This window comes from Biomphalaria glabrata, chromosome 4, assembly GCF_947242115.1.
Source record: "Biomphalaria glabrata chromosome 4, xgBioGlab47.1, whole genome shotgun sequence".
NCBI lineage: Eukaryota > Metazoa > Mollusca > Gastropoda > Planorbidae > Biomphalaria > Biomphalaria glabrata.
In genome coordinates this window covers 26,553,577-26,577,759 of record NC_074714.1, presented here as the reverse complement: position 1 = coordinate 26,577,759, position 24,183 = coordinate 26,553,577, and the positions used below count along the sequence as shown (strand labels likewise).

Sequence of the window (24,183 nt, the reverse complement as noted above, 5' to 3'; positions counted from 1 at the left end):
CATCTCAATCATGACTTTTATACTGAAAAATTTCGTTTGAATTCTAACTTTTCCAATGCATAGTCTTTCTTAAAATAATTATGATAAATTCATGTGAAATTACATTAACTCTGGTCTGGAAATGGGAGGGGCGGTAGAGTGATAACGGTTAATCCTCGCTTCTTTAATAATTTCTGCTTAAGATTGCATTTGGCATTAAAGAATAGGGGTGGGAAGACTCGATATAAAAATTTAATTTATAGTATATATAAATTATATTAGTGACAGATTTTTTTAAATTTAGTAATTTAGTAAACTATAATACAAAAATAACAAGATTACAAAGAGAGTTTGTGTTGCCACACAAACTCAGAGGCGGCCCCCGTGGGAGACGGATCCCTGTCGGATCCGCATATTCACTGGTCGACTGAGGATGGCATTGCGCAGGGTATGAAACCGAGACCGTAGAGATAATAAGTCCTGCTCGCTACACGCACGACCAGGCATTGCCCTTAATCTAATGACAAACTGGTTACAAACTAATAGCCTACTATTGATAATATACCTATATATATAATATAATATAACCCTACCAAAGAAAAAAAATCAATGCAGAAAACTTTTTAAAAAAGTGACAGCAACAAGACACAAAGGCCCGCACACGTTTTCTTGTTTGTTTGTTTTTTAATTATTATTACAATATAATTTTAAGAATTACACTATACACTGTACGTATTATCATTTGTAAAACGTTAGACTGTACTTTCTGCTATGCATGAGCGACATGGCCTTCAACACTACTTTGATGTCTTCGAGACTGTGTTTGGCCTGATTGATCATTTTGCTGGTCGGCATGGGCCTTTGATGGCACTCCTATTTTTGTTTTGCTCCTTCCCTCACCCGTTTTTTAATGGTTCCATTGAAAGTTAACGAAAAAGAGGGATGGGAGAGGATAAGTTAGAAAACATTGATATAACGCGGCAAAAGGGTAGACAAATAGGTCTTTAACAAAACACATACACTCAGCCGCGAAATTGCAAACCACCCAACTTATTCATAGCTCAATATGGGTATAAAGTTCTACTTTCTGCGATTTGGAAAGAAAAAGTAAGTTTCTTGTTGTTTATTTGTAAAAACATACATCTAAAAATGCTACACTTAAGGCTTACAAAAAAAAATTAATTAAAACAAATCTAGATCTAAATCAATTTTATACCGTTGTGATTAACGGCAAACTTATGCCTAGTATGAAGTCATTGATGATGAAAATTATTACAATAATTACAATAATTTATATAGCGCTGTCACGTCCGATATTTAATGAAAGAAGATTTAGAATCATTTATATTTTAAATAATATAGACCTATTCATATACAAATCTCGTTTTTGAGAATGTACTAGGACGAAGTAAGTGCTTTTCACATTTAGAAGTACCTCTCTAACCGTTCTGCTTTCTGTTATCTTTTAAAGGAATATATATAGTTCGTCCATCGTAGTTCGATTATGACCACTTTGTCATTCAGGGGGCTGAGGGCTTTGCACTGGGGTTTTATGTCTCCTCGTGTGGCTAGTGAGACCTATGTGAGCCCGGAATGTTCGGCCGCACACTAGGCAGGTTATTCCAGCTGGAGCTAGTGTCATTGGCCTTGCTTTTCTTCTCTGGCGTTTTTTCTTCTGCCAGCTTTGTTCTCTTTTCCTCAGCAACCTGTGCGCCGGTTTTCACAGCACGACGTCATGATGCTCTGTCATGTGCCTCTGTCTCTCAGGTGGATGGGTCTAAGCTGAACGCCTTCAGAGAAGCTTTGAGGGTGTCCCTGAAGCGCTTTGTTTGAACCCTTTAAGAGCGCTTTCCTTCGCTTAGTTGGTCATACAAGAGTCATTTAGGGATGCGGTGGTCTTTCATTCTGTAGACGTGACCTGCCCATCGCAGCTGGGACTGCATCAGGATTGTGTGGATGCTTTGCAGACACGCTCTTCGAAGAACTTCTGTGTCCTGCCTATCGCAGCTGAGGCTGCACTAGGGTGTAGATGCTTTGCAGACCAGCTCTTGGAAGGACTTCAGTATCTGGTATTTTGTCTTGCCATTTGACATTCAGTATTTTTCACAGACATGTCATGTGGAAGTGGTTCAGTTTCTGTGCATGTTTACTGTATACTGTCCATGTTTCTCAGGGAATTAAGCAATGTAGAGGAGAATGACGGCTCGATAGATGCCTTAGTTTTGTGTTTGTGGTGATACCACTTTAAAGGAATGGGTTGTCAGGCAGGAAAAACAATGATTTGGCATATTTTAAGTCACAGATCAACATGCATGACTAGATTGACACGTGAAATGCGTAGGACCTAAGTATTTTATTTTTTTGAAGAAACGTCTGTAATCTATAAGTAATACCAAAAAGTTTGAAACTCATTAAGGCTGCTATTGTAGTGTAGTGTTTATAGTTTTCAGACTACATACACGTAGATCTATAAATAGAATACATTATGTAAGCCTACATCCAGTTTTTGATGCGTTATCAAACTTTATATATTTTGAATAGAATTAGGCTTACACCTATGATAAAACACATGGGCGTGGCCGAGAGGGGAGGAATTCAAACCATCACTGGCCTCAGATCTCATCGTCTGAAAGGGAAACTTTACTTACTTCCCCAGTGCAGCCAACTTAAGCAAACTACAGTAGCCAAAAGTGGTTTTGTGGTCTCCCCCACCCTTCCAATACAAAAGTAAAGCATTTTACCATTTTCTACCAGTCGCTGGACTCCAGTGAATAGAAGATTTAGTTTTTGATTTTTTTAGCGGAAGAGTAGCAGGCTAATTGCACTGTAGATACCTCAGAATATGCACTTTTTAAAGCTTAAAATAACAGAAATAATGCTTGGATATATATATATATATATATATATATATATATATATATATATATATATATATATATATATATATATATATATTGTTACGATTTCTCTTCCTAATCAGGCCTTCTGTAAACACTGCTAAACACAGCACATCTAACACATCAAGAACTTGACAACAAGAGCTCCACAATATCGGGTACTTTAATAATGAGTGAATAAGTAGGTAACAGCCAATACTAGACAATTGGCATCAAACACATCAACAACTAAAATGTCACTCTGTAAATCACCGTACAAAACTCTACTGTCTCTCTTTCTGGACTTGTACATCAACACCTGAGGACTCAACCAGGACCGACTTCATGGCCGACTAACAGTCCCGGTCTCGACGCTCTCCGGTCTTGAACTGCCGCTTTCCTACACGCTGTGTCCTCGTACACGCAGGCTTTCAATCACATGACCATAACATTGGTCATATTTGCGTGTAATCGTGTAATTGTAGTACTGTCCCTTGTCCATGGCCCCGCTGACCTGAGTGATTCACGTGTGTGTCAGCTGAGCCTATAGTTAACCCTTTTGCGCCGCCAATAGGGTCGTAACAATATATATATATATATATATATGTATATATATATATATATATATATATATATATATATATATATATATATATATATATATATATATATACCTCAGAATATGCACTTTTTAAAGCTTAAAATAACAGAAATAATGCTTGGATATATATATATATATATATATATATATATGTGTGTGTATATATATATATATATATATATAAATTGCGGAGGGTGTTTAACCCCCCCCCCCACACACACACCGAAAATATATGACATGCCATTTGTGGGCCGGCTTATATGGTAATGCCCGGGCCGATTTGGGTACCCAGTCCGCCCCTGATATGACGTCAAAGGAAAAAAAATCCATTACGTCACACGTCCTAGTTAGACTAAAAAATGTCTTCTATACGAGCAGCTTGTCGAGGGTTCATAGACATTGGTGCACCGAGTTTGTTCTTTTAGCATTTCATTTGATGGGCTAGTTAGACTTAATATATGTATATATATAAGGATTAAAGACGCTTTTTTTGTTTTGTCTGTCAGTCTGCCTGTCCGTTATGTTAATAGCGAGAAAAAAAAAGACTAAAAGCTATTGAAAATCTGATTAAAATTTAATTTCCCTTCCGAAACATCGCATTAGTTTTAAGTTTCTATAATAGATTGTTCCGGATGTTTATATATTTATAGTAAGAGAAAATAAGAATTCCAGATTAATCAAATGCCGTTAATTAAATTTGTGAGATAGTCTGTTATGAAAATTAGATGTACCATAATCTTATGGAGATTTTATCAAACCATACTTTGGTGTTAGGAAGTTGTTTTCCTTAAAAATCGGAGCATAATATTAACGATAATTAGATTTTCTAACGTTTTAGTTAGAAAGTTAATTGTAGTGTAAGAGAGAATTGCGATTTTACATAAATAGAGTTAAACTATTTTTCATAAAAAATCCGGAACAACCAATTTTCGTAAATGAGAAAATTATTTGTTTTATTTATTAAAAGAGGGATTTCAAACATTTATTAGCGTTATTATATTTTTCATATAGGCCTAAAATTCGAATCATTTTTGGCGACGATTTGTAAGAAAATTAAGGTAATGTAGGTCGATTTCTTTTTCGAAACAAAATTCGGAACATTCTTTACCGATTAAACAGCTTTTATTATGTTTCGGCAAGAAAATTAACTGTAAAATAAGTCTAAAAATTGATTTTCAATAATCGTTTCTAGTAAATTACTTTCTTATTTTATAATCCTGAATAACCTATTGTCGATATTTTTGAACAAAATAAAATTATTTGACATAGGAAAGGGTGTAAAACGTACCCCCTAAGGGAGAAAATTCATAAAAAAAAAAGTTTGGCAAAAAGAATGTTTATTTTTTATGTCATAGCTTTACAACAACACATACTACAAATGTACAAGGTTTAAAGACTGAGTTATTTATATTAAAATAGAAAAATACAAAACAAAAAAAAAAAAGAGTACTATTTACCCTCCCAAGAGTCTAAATAGTACCAGCATGGAGGGTAATAAGTACCAACTATATATATACATAACAATGCAGAAAGATTCACAAACATAACTCACAAGTATAAGTATCAGCATTTTCACAACCTGCACATGCAATATGCACCCAAGAAGCACATATTAAACATGGTATCATATCTTCTTTAAGGTTTTCTTCGCATATAAAACAATACCAATTTTGACTTTTCTTACTCTCATTCTGACCAAACTGAATAGAAATTTTACTTTTTTTTTCTTTTGTGTTGCAGGAATAATTTGAGTTTGTTGTTTTTTACTTTTTTTTTGCAATTGCAGCATCCACAAGAATTTTTTTATAGGGACTGGAAGTTAAAATTTCAGATTGAAAAGATTTTTTTTTTCTGTTTAACATGGGGATTTTCTTTTACTGGGATAGGAGAGATTGCAGTTACAGGGATGTATTTAAACTTTGATTGCCGAGAAGGAATTAAGCAATCATAATGGCCTACATCATCTCCAATATTTGTAAATCGAATAACTACTGCAGGGGAGGAAGGAAAATTATTCATGCCATATTTTAAAACAACATTACTAGTTGCATTCATAATGACAATTGGCTTTCTGAGCAGCTTCGTAGTTGCTATTATCTCTAGCTCGCCAACCATAGTATTTGGTCTAGAAATACTATCTAGCCTTTCAAAAATATTGTCAAATTTTGCATGTGGCATGTCAGCACACAATGTTGCTGCATCAAGGTCAGTATAATGCTCAATGTTTTTACAAATATAGTCAACAACTTGTGCTCTAAGAGAGTCTGCCAATGCCTTTTCTTGTATTTTAACTTGCAGGCTACATACAACTCCACTTGAATCTCTGTCAGTTAGCTGGAGATGTTCATGTAATGAAATGCAAATGCTTCTAAAAAAGCATCTGCCGTCAGGCTCTGTTGGAATTGCATTGTACGCAGATATAGAAAGTTCTAGGTGAGAATAATTTGAATTTATGGAGCTTTGAGCAGTTGCACCAAATCGTGGTTCATTTGATGAAGTGAGTGGGGATGTTGCAACTATTGTTGAGGAGTCTGATGATGACTGCACTAACAACTGATCATGTTGGGAATTTGAGGTTGAAGGGATGGGTTCTACAGCAATATTTATAACTGAGCAAATGGAGGTTTCAAAATCACTTTCAGTGAATATATGTCGATTGCAAGGCCATATGCCACATTTCAAAAAACCATTAGCAAAATTTGCGACCGAAGCTGCTCTTGGGTATGCTCTACCTAAGATGGTAGCCACCTGAAATACAGTAATTCCTCTACCTGGATGATTAAAAAGCCACTTATCTGACTCTTGTACATAACAGCTTTGCAGGGGCTTAAAAAACGAGACATCCAAAGGTTGAAGCTTATGTGTAGTATGAGGGGGCAAGCTGAGCATAATAACACAAGAGTTACTTGCAGCAGTGATGGCTTGCAAATTTTTGCTGTGAGAGGTATGTCCATCCAAGATAAGAAGAACAGGCTTTTCTTTTGATGGTTTTACACTGTTTATAAAATAATCCATCCATTCTGAAAAGCTATCTGCAGTCATCCAGCCACTTTCATTGCATACAGCGATTGTTCCTGGAGGAGCACCATCTAAAAGTTCGCCCTTCATCCGTTTTCGCTTGTAGACAAGCATAGGTGGAATAGCATTTCCTGCTGCATTAGCGCAAAATATTGCTGTGGTGGTAAGACCTCTTTCTGCACTGTTCAACTTCCCCACATGATGCCTTCCTGTCAAGCTCACCACTTTTTGCTGTTTTTTCTGGACAGTTGAGAGCTCTGTTTCATCGCTATTGAAGATCCTAAGAGCATCTAATTTATTTTCTGTAATGATGCTTTCAAGTTTGTCAAAAAATCTGTTAACTGCTATCTTGTTAAAACCGGTACTACGCGCAAGAGATGTTGCTTCAGGTTGTCGCAAGCTCAGATTGTGACGTTTCTTAAAATCTCTAAACCAGTCTTTTCCTGCCATTCCTTCTGTTTTATTAAATCTGTGAGACAAGCCATTTTTTTCTGCTATTTGGTATGCAAGACATCTTATATCGTTTCTGGTCAGGCCGAACAGCATTCCTTCCAGTTGATTGATGTGACTGACAAGTTCATTCTCAAGCTCTGCTGGGAGAACTGTCATTCTACCTCTTTGTACTACATTCCCATTCGCAAACTTGTTTTTTCCATCTAGGTGTCTTTTTAGAGTTGGTTTAGGTATACCGTAAAGTCTAGACACTTCATTGAGACCATATTTATTCCTCAATGCCTCTAAGGCTTTCTGAAGATCCTCCGGGGACCAGGTTGAAGCTCTGCCCCTGGGTAAAAAAAATAATGAATGTAAATGATTATTAAATAGATTGCTATACTCTATATGGTATTTTATTTATTTTTTTAAAATGTAGATCTACTTATAGTTAAGGGCTAGATTATGTTTAGTCTAAAATTTAGATATAGCCTTAATTTTATTAAATCTAAATCTACTAGATTTAGTACCTAAATTATCTTTTTTACTCTAGACTCTATAGTCTATAGTTATAAAGAAAGTTATTGTTACATAGACATAGAGTAGAGTATAGAGGATGATAGAATATGATTCTAGAATTATATTATAAATCTAGATCTAGATAGTAGAAAGATCTTTAGCAATTACTAGATCTAGATTCTAGCTTTAAAACATAAAATAAGAAAGTTATTCGATCTACATCTAGATAGTATGTCGAGATCAACTGTGGGGCTAAATAGTACCGAATGTCGGATAATTAGTACTTCTGGTACTTTTTACCCTCCTGGCGCCGGTACGATTTACCTCAAGGGGTCAGCTCACATAACGGTTTATCATATTAACATGTCTAAAAATAACTGATGTACTGAGGCATTATTTTCAAGAGGAAAGGTTGGTTAACAATGCAATAGCTTTTGGAACATGATAGGTTGCCTCATTAGATAATTATACGATTTCTAACATGTGCAAAAATTACATCAAAAAAGGTAAAAATGAATAAAACCTTACCGTTTTGGTGTCTTTTGATTAAGCTCCATAAAATTAACATGAATGATGACGCTATAGTTGTAGGTCAATATGCCGGTTTTTTATTTTTAAAGACCATTTCTAAATATGAAAATTTTCGGTGGTACGAATTAAACAGTGGTACGTTTTACCTCCCTTTCCCCTACATTTGTTTTAAGTTAAAAATTCGGAACAATTGATATTGATAAATAAACTATAGTGACGTAGTGTCAAAGAATATGTGTAATATTAGTCAATTATGCGATTTCAAACAATCATTTGACATAATTTATTTTTTATAAAACAAGATCTGGAACAACTTTATAGTTAATGCAATATAAATCAGTATAGATTATTTTATTTAGCATTTATATGCTATTTACATTAAAAAACCGGAACGATATATTAAAGATAATGTGTTTCTTGCAACGTTTAAGCATGGAAATAAAATCTAATATAAGTTAGAAGAGCAAACAAATATTCATTGGCTTTGATTTGTTTTTCACAAAACATCCGGAACAATCTATTATAGATACTTAAAACTATTGCAATATTTCTGAATTAAAAAGTAAAGGTTAAATCAGATTTTCAATAGCCTCTAGTTTCATTTGTTAATCTAATCGTGACGGACAGACCGACCAACAGACAAAACGCACAAAAATAATCTTCTTTTATTCAGATGGGGGCACTAAACAAAAAATAAATAAAATCTGATTTTTTAAAAAAGTTTAAGGAATTAGTTTAGCACTTAATCATGTTGCGACGTTACGCTACTGCACGAAAATCGCTGCATAAAAAGTCCATTTAAAAAAATGTGCGTGATATTTACATACAAAGTGCATTATTAGCCTTTATAAACAAACAGAAATGTTTTCTTTTAATTTTCGCAGCTAGTTGACCAGAAAAAACATCTTTAACTATTATTTATATTTGTTGTAAACATTTCCTGTACATTTTATAAATATATTTGACTTAGTGATACTGAAAAAACACAAAAATCGTCCATCTTTGTTAGCATAATGTAACATTGCCTCCCTTACATTTACGTAATTGTTTTAGAATTGGTGTATTTTTATGAAAAAATCGCTTGCATAATTAATTTTATAAATTAAACGGTTTGCTTTTAGAAAAGTAGCCGTTGCACCTAAACTTTTCAAGCCGCATTTAATGATGAAATAATATTTTTCATATCTTTTCTAGTTTTCGAGATCTGAGTGTCACAGACGGACAGACAGACAGACGGACATTTTGCACAAACCTTTTTTTACGGGGGCCGCTAAAATGTATTGATTTGTCCGATGGGGGCAATGCGATTGCATGTATCGCCCTCCCACCTGGTACAACCCTTTTTCATTTACTAATGATACAATTTGAGATAGAGTATGGTACGACATAATATACAATGGGTCACATATCAATACGTAGTTTATATTATATAGATATTCAACTAATTTTGTTCACAAACTATGATTCTCCACAAAAATAGGACCGCCCCCCAACCCCAGCACTCAGAAGGCTAGAGTGGTGAGGGCAGTACATGCAATCGCCCCCCCCCTTCACCCCACCGAATCGGTCAAGATACCAGAAAGGGAGCGACATAATATACAATATATATATTAATTCAACTAATTTTGTTCACAAACTATGATTTCTCCATAAAAACGGACCGCCCCCCCCCACTCAAAGGGTTTAGGTGGGAAAGGAGGTAGAGGTATTCGCCCCCCCCCCCACCAATCGGCCAACAGGGAACGACATAATATAAAGATCGGTTAAAATATCAATAACAAGTATTAAAAATATAGATATTTAATTGATTCTATTAGCAAGCTGTGATTTCTACAAACAAATTAGACCGCCCCCCCCCACTCGAAAGTGTAGGGGGTTGCGGGATTGATACCATCGCCCCCTCCCGACCCCACCAAATCGGCCAACATACTAGAGGGGGAGGGGCGAAATAATCTAAAAATAGGTTGAAATATAAAAAATTAGTATATATTTTTAACATAAGTAATAAATTCGTATATATGTTGTGTGAATCCTATACTAAAGTTCGTCCGCCCCCGAGTGGGGGGGGGGCGATCGCCCCTACCGCCCCCCCCCCCCCCCTGGATCCGCCAGTGACTGGGAATCGACCCCTTGGTAAGGTTGTGACAGAGAGTCACATGAGGTTTGCGGGACATGTATTCCGACAAAAAGAATTACGCATAATAAGAGTTGCAATGACATAGAGGCCATAACGAGGAAATCGCAAACAGGAACATCCTAGTACAACTTCACGTCACACTTTCATTGAGATCCTCAGAGCAGGTGGGAAGAGACTTCAGACATTACCAGTGACAGATTTTTGTGGAAACAGCTTTCCGCCCAATGAACCGAACGGCCCGGGAGGATCTAAGTCAGTAAGACCCTCAACTCAAGAAAACATTAAGAAACTGGAACAGACACAAAATAGAGCAGTGAGATTCATAACAAACGAATATTCACATTTGACTAGAGTAACACTTTTAGTAAAATCACTAAATTTAGAAAGCCTTCAGGAAAGAAGTCTCAAAAGTAAAGTGGAAATTATACATAAAACATTGAAACATAATCTTCAAATACAAATACAAAATGTAATAAAATACTCAGAAAGACAAAAACATAGAGGCATATTTCTCATCCCATATGCTAGGACAAATGTGTACAAATGCTCCTTCTTCCCTAGTGCTATTAGAGTTGGGTTGCCTGAGCTAGCCAGGAAAACCAGTGACTTGGCAGAATTTAAGTCATTGGTTAATATGCATGACTGAAGGCATGACGCGTAGGACGTAATCATCTTCATTTTTTGAAGTAACCTCTGTATTATATAAGATAAGATAAGAATAGCACAGGTTTTGAAATTAAACTTTTAATAGCAGAATAATGCACTGTAGATACCTCAGAATATGCATTTTTTAGGCTTTCAATATCGAAAATAGTGCTTGGCGGCGGGGCTATGCCCCGCGCTGGGGGAGCTCAGAGCGCTTCCCCAGACCCCATAGCTGGTAATGGCGGGGAGTCTATAAATTTTCCACTAACTCCAGGAAGAACCTATTCCAGGGTATAATAAACGTCTTCCGAAACAATGAAGAGTCAGAATGTAATAAAGATTAATTATACACGCACACACACACACACACACATATATATATATATATAGCGCGGGGTGGGGGAGAAAAAATCCCCCCCCCAACCCCCCCCCTCGAAAAAAAATCCTGGCTACGCCCATGACCATATACACCAATGACATTAAGAGCCTATCAGCTGACACTCCCATAATAAAATTTGCTGACAAAACAGCTATCATTGGCCTTATTGCAGGTGACGAAAATCTGTACCATTCAACAATTAACACTTTTTACACAATGGTATATAGATAACTTTCTCATTTTAAATGTTCAGAAAACGAAAGAAATGATAATAGATTTCAGGAAACATAAAGGCGGCCATCTTGCAGAAATTCAGATAAATAACCAAACCGTAGAAATAAGTGAAGAATATAAATAAGAGACCATAATTACCATCAACAGATTCATATAATATACTAAATTTATAAGTTACAAGTCATCAACATGATGACGTTTTTGTTTTACATTAAAAACCAACAAAGACATTAGAACATGCATAGTTTGAGTAGTATCTAGATGAGGTGACTCGTTCTAAGGTTAATAGGCTACATGTAGTTCCAAAATCATTAAAAATTATGTTTTTTCAAAAATCTTTCTCATCAGATTCACTTTGTCTGCTACAATGTCAACCTGTTTAAATCTTTACCAGAAGCTAGAGCTATGCCCTATGGTGTTGCAATACTGGCTGTTTTTGTCGAGGTAATGTTTTTGGTCTGTTCGTGCTATCTATCTATCTAATCTATCTATCTATCTATCTATCTATCTATCTATCGATCTATCTATCTATCTATCTATCTATCTATCTATCTATCTATCTATCTATCTATCTATCTATCTATCTATCTATCGATCTATCTATCTATCTATCTATCTATCTATCTATCTATCTATCTATCTATCTATCTATCTATCTATCTATCTATCTATCTATCTATCTACCTCTATCTATCTACCTCTATCTATCTATCTATCTATCTATCTATCTATCTATCTATCTATCTATCTATCTATCTATCTATCTATCTATCTGTCTGTCTTTCATTTATGTATTTCTTAGTTTCTGACAAACCTGTTGTTTATTCCAATTTCTGCCTTACACTGCAAACCTAACAGACTAAACATTAAAAATAAATATTTAAAAAAAACCAGTGGCGTCACTAGGGTCGGTGTCACCTGGTGCGGTTAGCTCAGGGTGTCAACCCCCCCCCCCCCGTTATCAGCATTATCCAAACTTTTTCCAATTGAAACTATCATTAATTATTTTATTGAACCAATACAGTGAACTGATAACCTATTTATTTATATTTTTTTGCACAACTGTAAAATGAGTGGCAATTCTATTTTTAAATCCCATTGTTTATAACATTTTAAAAATAGTTTTGCATATTTTACAATGTAGATTTATTAACTAAATATGTTTTTTTTGTTAGACTTTAGACTTATAGACGGAAGCGGTATAACATTACTCTGTCTTATTCAAACTTTGACTACCACCTAAAGCAAAAAATATACGTTACCGCTACCTTAGCCATCTATTTGTCTCTTGGGAGCGCTTAAAGATCCTCCAGCGATGTCCGGGGCGAAGCTCCTAGCGCCACGCATTTTTTTCAGCATTTCTGAGCTTCAGAAACTCATTCTCCATAAGTCTAGCTTGTACAAGTTCTAGTGGTACGAATATTGAAGGTAAAAAAAAATGAAATGAAGAAGATGTGGGCCATATCCGAAGCGAGATTCGAGGCAAATGAGCAGTGTTTTTCAAACGTTTACCGTTGGCGCCCCGCCCGCTAAAAGTTTAGTCTTCTTAGTATAGAGACTAATTTTAAACTGTTTTGTAGAACCAATAGGACTGTCAGGTTCCTTGTCCATCCAGCAATGTGATCTGTTGTAGAGCTCCTCCAAGCAGTTTCCTTCATTCTCAGCTTGTGTCGCCTCCAACGAATTTTTCTTCCCGTAGTAACAAGAGCCCATGACAGTGTTAAAATATAACGGGGTGGGACGTTCCGATAATGAGAGCAATATTTATCTATACTCTATACCAGGGGTGGGCAAATTACGACCCGCGGGCCACATGCGGCCCGCCGAGGTGTTTTTTGCGGCCCGCCGACACCTACAGTAATCAGGTGTGCCCACAGTATATAGATATAAAAATGCAAATATTAAAAAATATATATCTATATAAATTATTGAAACTGTCTCATTATAAAAGTTTTCAGTAAACGAAGATTTTGCTTATTGGCTATACATCAATACACTCAATTCAAGATACAATGTCTGAGTGTTGGGTAGGCTTGGAACAAGATGGTAAGTGTGACAACTGGTGGTGCTCGATCTTTGACTGAGAACCATAAACTTCAAACAGGAAAGTTTGTACAAAGCTGCATATAATGTACACTTTTAGTTATTACTCGTAAGAAGTAACAGAGCTAAGTAAAGCTAGGGAAGCTAACCAAGGGTAGTTCTGATAAATAATCCAATGTTTCCGCTAGCTTAACATGAGCAAGGCAGAGGAGAAGAATATAAAATCGCAAGGATAAAATTGTTATGTTACTTGAAGGACATTGACTGTGACCTTGTTACCAATATTTCTAATGAAGAGTGGAAGACTAAATTTCATGTTTTTTATCATTAGTATTTCAATTGATTGTTTACATATGAAATGTAAATGCATGTTAAATCTTTTCAAACAAGGCTTTCCCATTTCTACAGGCAAGCGAACAAAAATAGTTTTGTCATTTTCTTTTGCTGAAAGGTGAAACTATCTTTAGTGAAATGATTAAAAGTACAACACTTATTGAGAGAAGCTCATTCAGCTCCAGAGCAAAGAGAAGTTCCAGTCAGCACTACCACGGGAGTATTATGGGTGCCAGAAGCTGCATTTCCACACTTTAAAAAACCTTGCTGCTGTTCAAACTATTTGGGTACACATACATAAGTACTTCTTCTTCGTTCTCATTTTACATGTTGAAGGGTTCAGATCAGTAATCCTATATCTGAGATGAACCGCGTAGTGGTTTCCAGATCAGACAGTTCTCCGAATAGTCTTTGGAGAGTCTTGTTCGGGTCCCTTGATTTAGTATGCACCATTGAAGGACATGGTCAGCATTCTCTGGTGATGCTCCACAAGGAAGGCCTCGATCGTCCCGACATTTAACTTCCGGAACATATATTGTGTCATTCGGTGAGCAATCGTCTTTTGTGGAAACTGAACAAGTATAATCACTGGTCAATGTTGACTGACTGTAATTTGACAGCAGTCACACACATGGGTAACAACTAGTAAGATTGTTTCACAGTTCCGGAACATTATGCACGACTGTAAGAAGTAAAAAATTGCAACTGTATATTTGTGGGGATATTGTGATATTATAAGACAACAGTAATTTAAAAAATTGTAATACACTGTATATATGAATTAAAAGACATTCTACACAGCAAGCTTATCTTTCTAAGATATATATATATGCGGCCCGCCATTTCAAAATTTTTTATTAATGCGGCCCTCGATACAAAATGTTGCCGACCCCTGCTCTATACTATAAAGCAGAAAGATCTATAAGGCCTATCATTATTAGAATATTATAAAGTCTATCTATACTATAAAGCAGAAAGTAGTATGTGTGTCTGTATGTGTGTGTTGTTTTGTTGTCTGTGTTGTTGTGTGTGTTGTGCGTTGTTGTGTGTATTGTTGTGTGTTTTGTTGTGTTGTGTGTGTTGTTGTGTTGTGTGTTGTGATGTGTTGTGTGTTCTGTTGTGTGCGTAATGTGTGTTGTGTGTGTATGTTTTGTGTGCTGTGTTGTGTGTGTTGTGTTGTGTATGTGTGTTTGTTGGATGTGCGTGTTGTGAATGTGTGTGTTGTGTGTGTATGTTTTGTGTGTTGTGTTTGTTAGGTGTGTTGTGTGTGTGTGCTGATTTTTTGGTGTGTGTTGTATTTTGTGTTTGTGTTGTGTGTGTTGTTGTGTTGTGTGTGTGTGTTTTTGTTGTATTGTGGGTTGTGTTGTGGTGTTTGTGTGTTGTTTTGTGTCTGTTGTGTGTGTGTTGTGTTTGTTGTATGTTGTGTGTGTGAATTTAATTTTTTTTTATTTGTATCGTGCGTTGCATGTCAGGATTCCGAAAGTATTTTAGTCTTGTGTGCTAATTATGTCTCCCTCATTGTACACTGTTCTTAAGTATATTTATTTATTTTTTAGTGTGTATGCCTCGTCTGTCGGTTTATCCCACCCACCTAAAGGGAAAGGTCAAACTGTTTTTTTTTTATTTTTTTTTATTTTTAAGGCGAACCTCCGAGAGGTCCATTTTTACTTCCTTTTGACCAATTTACTTTTATAACCTACACTACACTAAAATAATATGTGATAGTTAAGGAATAAATATTTAGTAGTCTAATCATGGAACTATACTAATGGAACATCAGCTTCGAGATTTTTACAAAGTCAAAGAGAGTCGAAGTGCCGTCGCGCATCTTTTTTCGCGCATGATGCAATGTGGAGAAATCCATGATGATGCCAAAGAGGAAATTTACACCGTCAGTCACTTGGATCGACCTGCATTGAGTGCAAAACTTTCGTACGCTCTATTTGATTAGATATATAAAAACTTCATTATTTTCTGACTATCAGATATAATAAATAAATTTTTGCTGAATAAAAGATCGTCACAAAAGTGTTTTTTTTCGATCACCCTATAAAATGCCACTTTTTTTTTCCAAAAAATAGAATTTGAATTCCAAAAATAGAATCTTTCAGTGTTTTTGTGTTTGGATTATTTACACTAAATCTGGATGAAGACCTGTCTAACGTTCTGCTAAATACGTATTTGTTACGATATACAAAATAAACAAAAGAAATAAAAAAATAATAGGAGGCCTAATACGGCTATGACACTCCAAGCTACGCATTTCTACTCGTTTATTATTAGTATTATCGAAACGACTGTACACGTCTTGTGAGAAACAAAGAAAAAGTTCATCTCGGTATTATATATCATTAAATTAAATGACAAAAAAAAACCACAACTATAGCCTAATCTAAACTCAAATAGATCTAGAGCTAGATTTTCTTGGACAATTGATATAAAATTAGTAGGCCTATAAATCATATAATACAGATCTAAATAAATAACTACTATTGGAGTCATTCTTTAATAAATTATTTGAATTACTTGACTACCAACTGGGTATTTTTTATGGTCAAAATACAATGCATTTTATCTGCTTTTAGTAAAAACAAACAAAAACAAAAAAATAAAACGTTTGCCGCAACTATTCTAGATCTATGTTTTGATTCTAGTACTAGATAAAGAAGATGCTCAAGCTAAGTGTACTAAAGAAGGAAGCAGCCTTGTCCAATACTAGACGAGGAATGTTCGAGCAACATAGAGCGCACGTAGTTCTGAAGATCGTCTTCGTGTTCAGTAAGAAGATGTTCAATTTGGATCAGACAGTAAGAATCACGTCAGCAGAGACGTTTTGAAACGTCTTCATCAAAAAGTTTTTAATCGATATTTTTTTGCAGACGCCTCACACAAAAACGGTATACATTTAAAAATATCCTTATTAGTAGATGATGCGAAGCCTTTAGCGTACAATATTTTAACTTTTTAAACATTGATAATGCCTTTTCACTGGTGAACATTCCAAATATGATTGATAACTACAATGAACAGACGTTTTAATTTTACCCGTGTAAAATAATTTGAATTGATTCACCCCCTTCCCATTGGTTAGGACGTCGCTCCCTCATGAAAGAACGTCGCCTCCTGCCCCCCCATGGGGTGCCCCTCCCACCACAGCTTGAGGAAAGCTGCAGTAGTTTATGTGAATTTCTAAAGGGCTTGTTGTCCTAAAGCAGCGGTTCTCAACCTTTTAAGCTCGGCGACCCCTTTTTACAATCCCCCACTCTGCCGCGACCCACCCCCCGACACACACATACAGCAAAAGAAGAGTAGACAATAACAATCCATATTTTCGATGGTCTTAAGCGACCCCTGGCAAATGGTCATTCGACCCCCAAGAGGGTCGCGACGCACAGGTTGAGAACCCCTGTCCTAAAGTCATACTCATCTGTAGAGGGCGTCTGTTCTGTTCACGCAATAAACGTCAATAGTAGGATGGTATGTTGTTTGGGAAAAATTGGTTCGTACTGCCGTAAAAACAGGTTAGACTCTAGAATCATGTTAAAGAGGCATTAAAATGTTTTCTTTAAAAGAACCTTTTGAATCGATCTTGCTGCTGACGTAGAAAACTTCTACTTGGACGATAAAACGACGTCAAATAATTAATAACTTAATTTTTCTTAAAATTCGGTAATAAAGTCGTTTTCGCATAATTAATACTAAAATAAAGAATAACAAGGCAAATGCAACCAATTTTTGTTCTTAAAAAAAGACTGCCTTTGAATCTCTCTTGTTATCACGTAACGTTTTGGACATTGGTACCAAAGAAAATAAAATATTGCAAAAGGTCTAAAATAAAATATATTGATTTAGATTAGTACAGTAGATATGCCTAGGCATATTTAGGTATATATCTAGAGAGTTAATATTTTTTTAATTTCTAGTTTTTAGCGATATTCAGTTTTTCCATTCGCTTTTTTATTTTCTAGTTTATGCAAATATTCTTTTTTTTTTTTTTTTCATTCGGGGTTCACCCCCTTATGGGTGTCACCCGGTGCGGACTGCATCCCCCACACCCTCCTAGTGACGCCACTGCACAAAACAACCAATATTTCTAAACTTTATCAAAGAAATCAAATAATTCCAAGCTGTTAACAAAATATTCTAATTGTCAGCATAAAAGTTTATTGATTGCAGCACTATACCTAAAAAAACAGACGAAACCAAAATATACATGGTGGCCCAAAAGTAAGTTTACAGTTATCACGTAGACTATTGATTTGAACATTGACTAGAATAAATTCTTTATACCTGTGAACATAAACATCAACAATTGAATCTCTCAGATACTCACCATATCCTCCTTCATCATTGCAACAATGTCTCCAGGACACTCTGACACGCGTTCTGATCATCATTCACTTCTGTGACTGTGAGCTGAATGTAATCTTTGAAATCATTTTCTTGTTTTGGGTTTCTACTCATAAACCTTGGTCTTAACAACAACAACAAAAAAATCATAAGTGTCAAGGTCAGGTGAACGGGTTGGCCATTCGATGCTGTCCCAACCATATAAAAAGGTACTTTAATAACTGTAAACTTACTTTTAAGCAACCCTGAGATTTTCTGATTTGTAGAAAAAAAACTATACTGCTTAATTGTAAATTAATTACAATTTTCCTAAGTACTTACCTGTCACAAAATGAAAAAAATACCATCAAAGATTTTGTTATAGGTGATGATCATTGTGAATAAAAAAACCAAACAATTCTTAACACAATGTTGCGTGCACTAGCGGATCCAGAAATTATTTCTACTCAGATTGAGTAAAGGTTGGGAAAAACGACTTGGACAAAAATGTTTGGGTTCAGAACTCATCGTAATTGTTATTCTTATACTTTTAACAAAATTCTTATGAATTCTAAATTTTTCAAAACAATGTCTTTCTTTACATAATTATGACAAATTCATGCGCTATTACATTGTCTCTCGTCTTATTTGACTATTCTGTTTTAAAACGTCATGTTTTCGTCAGAAAAGGGGAGGGGCAGTAGAGTGTAACGATTAATCATGTAAGAGCCCTTTCTCCTTTTGTTATTATTGCTAATGATTGCATTTGGCATTAAAGAAAGGGCGTGGCGCGACAGAATACAAGAATTTATAGCATATATAACTTATATTAGTGACAGATTGTTTTGTAAAAAAAAAAATTCGTCACTAAAATAGAAAATAAAGTTTTAATCTGTCCGGTGGGGGGGGGGGCGGGGGGAATGGCGATTGCATTTATCGCCCCTCCCCCCGGTACCACCCTCTCTCATTTTATATTTACAAATGATTTGAGTTTAGAGTGTGGTGCGACATGATAAACCAATGGGTTGAAATATCCATAAGTTGCGTATATTATTATTATATATTCAACTGATTTTGTTCACACTATGATATCTGCTTAAAAATTAGACTATATAGGTCTACTAGAGTATATATAAGCATCATCATCATAACATCATCATAACAACAGATCAGAACAGTCAATATAAGTAACAATGATGTATAGTCTAGAATAAAGACAAGATAGGCATTACCATGAACATGACCATGAACATGACCATGAACATGAACATTACCATGAACATTAACATGAACATTAACATGAACATGAACATGAAAATTAACATGAACATTAACACGAAAATTAACATGAACATGAACATTACCATGACCATGAACATTACCATGAACATGAACATTAACATGAACATTAACATGAACATTAACATGAACATTAACATGAACATTAACATGAACATTAACATGAAAATTAACATGACCATGAACATTACCATGAACATTAACATGAACATTAACATGAACATTACCATGAACATTAACATGAACATTAACACGAAAATTAACATGAACATGAACATTACCATGAACATGAACATGAACATTAACATGAACATTAACATGAACATGAACATTAACATGAACATGACCATGAACATTACCATGAACATTACCATGAACATGAACATGAACAGTACCATGAACAGTACCATGAACATTACCATGAACATGACCATGAACATGACCATGAACATGACCATGAACATGACCATGAACATTACCATGAACATGACCATGAACATGACCAAAGGGAGTGGCATATGTGAGACTTAATGAGCAATCAGCACACTAGCCTAGATTATCTAAAGAAGACAAAGAGGAGAACTTCTCCCTTGAAGTTGGTAAAATAGAATTCAATTATTTGTTAGCATTGGCTGGCTAGCTTTTCTAATTGCACAACATAAAGAAAAAAAGTCCTAGGCTATAAGTAAATGTCAAATGTAAGTATTTTTTATATTGTAATTTAAAACGAAATTTCATTTGTAAAACAACTCCCAATTGGTTTTATACAAACTCTTAATCTTGTTTTTCAGATTACTCAAAGTTCTGAGAACAACAATCAAGCTTTAAGTATTTTATTTGATAAGGCTTCTAGTATACCCCAGCAAAGTAAGACATAGAGCTTTTATTATTTTAACTAGCTGGATTCTAGCATATAATTCATAATACTGAAGATCTAATGTCTGGATAGCAGAGTGGGCTAGTCCATTTCACTGTATGATACTGTTTAAAAGAGTATAGCAAAGAGTGGGCTAGTCCACTTCACTGTATGATACTGTTTAAAAGAGTATAGCAAAGAGTGGGCTAGTCCATTTCACTGTATGATACTGTTTAAAAGAGTATAGCAAAGAGTGGGCTAGTCCATTTCACTGTATGATACTGTTTAAAAGAGTATAGCAAAGAGTGGGCTAGTCCACTTCACTGTATGATACTGTTTAAAAGAGTATAGCAAAGAGTGGGCTAGTCCACTTCACTGTATGATACTGTTTAAAAGAGTATAGCAAAGAGTGGGCTAGTCCACTTCACTGTATGTTACTGTTTAAAAGAGTATAGCAAAGAGTGGGCTAGTCCATTTCACTGTATGTTACTGTTTAAAAGAGTATAGCAAAGATTGGGCTAGTCCACTTCACTGTATGTTACTGTTTAAAAGAGTATAGCAAAGAGTGGGCTAGTCCACTTCACTGTATGTTACTGTTTAAAAGAGTATAGCAAAGAGTGGGCTAGTCCATTTCACTGTAAGGCCTGGTGGCAAGCTTGAAAGTGCGAGATTCTTTTCTTTGTTCGTCTTGTGCGATGTAATGTAATTTAGAAAAGTGTTGATCACTTTACAAACGTTAGACGTTGTTCACATGGGCGTAGCCAGGATTTTTTTTTCGGGGAGGGTTTTGGGGGGGGGGGGGGGGAGGGGGAACACCCCCCCCCCGGGCGAAAAAAAAATATATGTGTGTGTGTACATAATTAATCTTTATTACATTCTGACCCTTTTGGAAGACGTTTATTGTTTATTGTAGACTCCCCGCCCTTGCTAGCAAGGGGGTCTGGGGGAGTTCGCAGTGCTCCCCCAGCGCGGGGCGAAGCCCCGCCGCCGAGCACTATTTCTGGTATTGAAAGCCAACAAAATACATATTGTGAGGTATCTACAGTGCATTATCTTGCTATTAAAAAGTTTTATTTCAAAGAACCTAATGTGCTATTCTTACTGACTTAGACCCTCTCGCACCGTTCGGCGCATTTTCCGGCAAGCTTTTTCCGCAACTCTTATTTTGCGTAATTCATTTTGTGTGAGAACATGTCCCGCAAAACCTCATGCGACGCTCTGTCACAACCTTACTAAGGATTCGACTCCCAGTTCGGCATATGATTTCTTTGATTTTGACCCGATCTCTATGACTGACTCCTAAAATCTGTCTTAACCATCTTTGTTGAGACACATTTAATGATTTTCAATTTCGGCAGAAGACTATTCACACTTTATTAATGGAGCCCAAGCCACTGGTAGAAATTTGTAACCTTTCTTGACTACGCTCTTGGAATTACATGCCTGTATTTCGCTTTAGATTTTATATCGAAAAGGAAAGTTTTTTCGTCAAATCATCTGTTGAGGGGTTTTGAACTAAGAAATCTCTGGAGTTTTTTTGTTTTGTTTTTTATTCAAAACCCCATTTAGCTACGATCTTAGAATTTGGTGACTGTAGTTTGCTTTAAAATAATATTGAAGAGAGAGGTTTTCAACTCTAAACGCTCTGTAAGGGAATTTTAAACTCAAAACCATCTGGAGGGGTTTAAAACTTTAAAGAAAAAGCCATCTGGAGGAGGGGGATTTAAACTCAAAACCCCTTTGGCTACGCTCATAGATTTTATAGTGTGTAATTTGCTTTTTTTTTATATTGAAGAGGTACTTTTTAGCTTCAAACCCCAACTGGAGGGGCTGGGGTTTAAACTCAAAACCCCTTTCGCTACGTTCATAGAATTTATAGTGTGTAATTTGCTTTTTTTATATTGAAGATGGGGTTTATCGTAAATTTTGGAGGGGGGGTTTAAAATCAAAATCTTCCTCAACTGTGCTGTTGGAATTTGGGGATTGTTGTTTGCATTTTTTTTTTGTTTTGTTTTATAGAAGAGGGGGATTAAACTGCAAAAACCTCTGGTAGGGGGTTTAAAATTCAAAACCCCCTGTAGGGGGTTTTAAACTCAAAGCCCCCTGGTAGAGGGATTTGTATCTCAAAACCCCCTGATAGGGTTTTTTTAAATCTCAAAACCCCCTGGTAGGGGGATTTAAGCTCAAAACCCCCTGGTAGAGGGTTTTTAACTCAAAACTGCCTCGGCTGTGCTGTGGTAAGTGATGATTTAGTATTAAAATCTCACCTAAAATAAACAAAATGAAAGCAAAATTCAGTCACTTAATTTCATTTCGGGGGGGGGGGGGTTTGAACCCCAAGAACCCCCCCCCTGGCTACGCCCATGGTTGTTCATGTCTGTATTTCTGATATTGCTAGAATGATAGTAGAATATATTTATTCAAGGTGTGCTTACAGTTTATTTCAGAATAATACAAAAACGTAATGGGCAATAAGCTAGAAATTCAAAGTTTTTCTCCCTCTATATACCTGATTCGAATGAAAATCTGCATATGAAGAGATACATGTACATTTAAAGCTCATTTACTGAGAAATACAGTGTATATAGTATAGAGAAGAGGTGGAACATTGTAATAGTTTCAAACATTCTAGGCTTGAAGCATGGTCGCGGTTTTAAATGTCCTAGTTTTGTGTTAGATTTGCACGTTTTCAATCGAGTTGACTGTGTGAAATACACAGTTTAGATTCGCGTGTTTTCTAGTCCTAATGAATCTAAACACGTGCGTCTCTTTGTTCTTATTCTCTTGTTTGTTGATTTCCTTTACTTGTATGCTAGTGTGGGGTCTAGTTCTTTATCAGTAGGTTCCCTTGTTCTAAATATTATCAATGATTTATCCACTTTTTTTTCCCTCGTGTTCCAACAAGATCAGGAAACTCGTGTTCATGATTTTAATCTCAAGGCATTGATCCCGGAAACAAATTATTACGTCACTTATGAAGGCTCCTTCACACATCCTGGTTGCCAGGAGACTGTCACGTGGGTTATAATAAACAGACCTATTTTTATACGTGCATCGCAAGTGAGTTGGCCACTGTGCTGTTATATCTTTCTCTGTAGATCTAAAGCTCTCTCCATGTTTCACCCCTCCTTTCTCTCTAAGGCTATTTTGTTGTTATTATATTTGTGTCTTCTATCCAGACCAATGCCTGAATAATATTTACACTTGTTAGAAATGTACGTGCAATTTGTTCAGTTTTCTAGAGTGTGAATGTTTGAACATCGTAAAACATTTGTTCAATATATATTTATTTAGGCATAAACATTGTCTATATATTTAGATAGACAGAATCAGGTTTCTACAAAAACGACAGATTGACTCACAGATGACTTTATTGGAAGGTAACATCAGACCACTGATGCCTCTCAACAATAGAGTAGTTAGGACCAACATTAACTATCATAGAACTGTAAGTCACATCGAAATATACGTCTATAAAGAATTAAGTTATATTGTAATAGTGGTAATGGTGATGTCTAATACTATTTCTTTGCCCAGGTAAGCTTTATTGTAATATGCTTGGAAGTATATCGTTTAAGACCTCTAGATATAAGTCAACTATATCGTTTTACATATACCAATACCTGCAGTTTCTGACATCCCTTCTCACATCTATATGTTCTTTAGTCCCGAGACTAGAAGAAATCTGAGACAGAAATTATTGGATTTTGTTCAAGATGGAGGAACTAGATCAGTATAAAGTGGGTGTGATGGGGGTTGGGGGGCTTGTTATTTGTTAAGATGTTTTTACTTGTTAAGATGTTGTTACTTGTTAAGATGTTTTTACTTCTTAAGATGTTTTTACTTGTTAAGATGTTGTTACTTGTTAAGATGATTTTACTTGTTAAGATGTTGTTACTTGTTACGATGATTTTACTTGTTAAGAATATTGTCTCATGCCTATTGGCTGTATAGATATGAAAACGTTTTCAA

At 35.6% G+C, this 24,183-nt stretch overlaps 1 protein-coding gene across 4 annotated transcripts in view; it reads left to right on the top strand.

Annotated features, from left to right (window-relative positions):
* LOC106080111 (carbonic anhydrase-related protein 10-like) overlaps positions 1–24,183 on the top strand; it is a 92,769-nt gene that overhangs the window by 55,751 nt on the left and 12,835 nt on the right. For all 4 annotated transcript variants that reach the window (XM_056026895.1, XM_056026894.1, XM_056026893.1 and 1 more), the window contains 4 exons: positions 11,700–11,795; positions 20,147–20,222; positions 23,117–23,271; positions 23,531–23,659. In XM_056026895.1, coding sequence (XP_055882870.1) covers positions 11,700–11,795; positions 20,147–20,222; positions 23,117–23,271; positions 23,531–23,659 — 456 coding nt within the window. The remainder of the gene's footprint in view (positions 1–11,699; positions 11,796–20,146; positions 20,223–23,116; positions 23,272–23,530; positions 23,660–24,183) is intronic.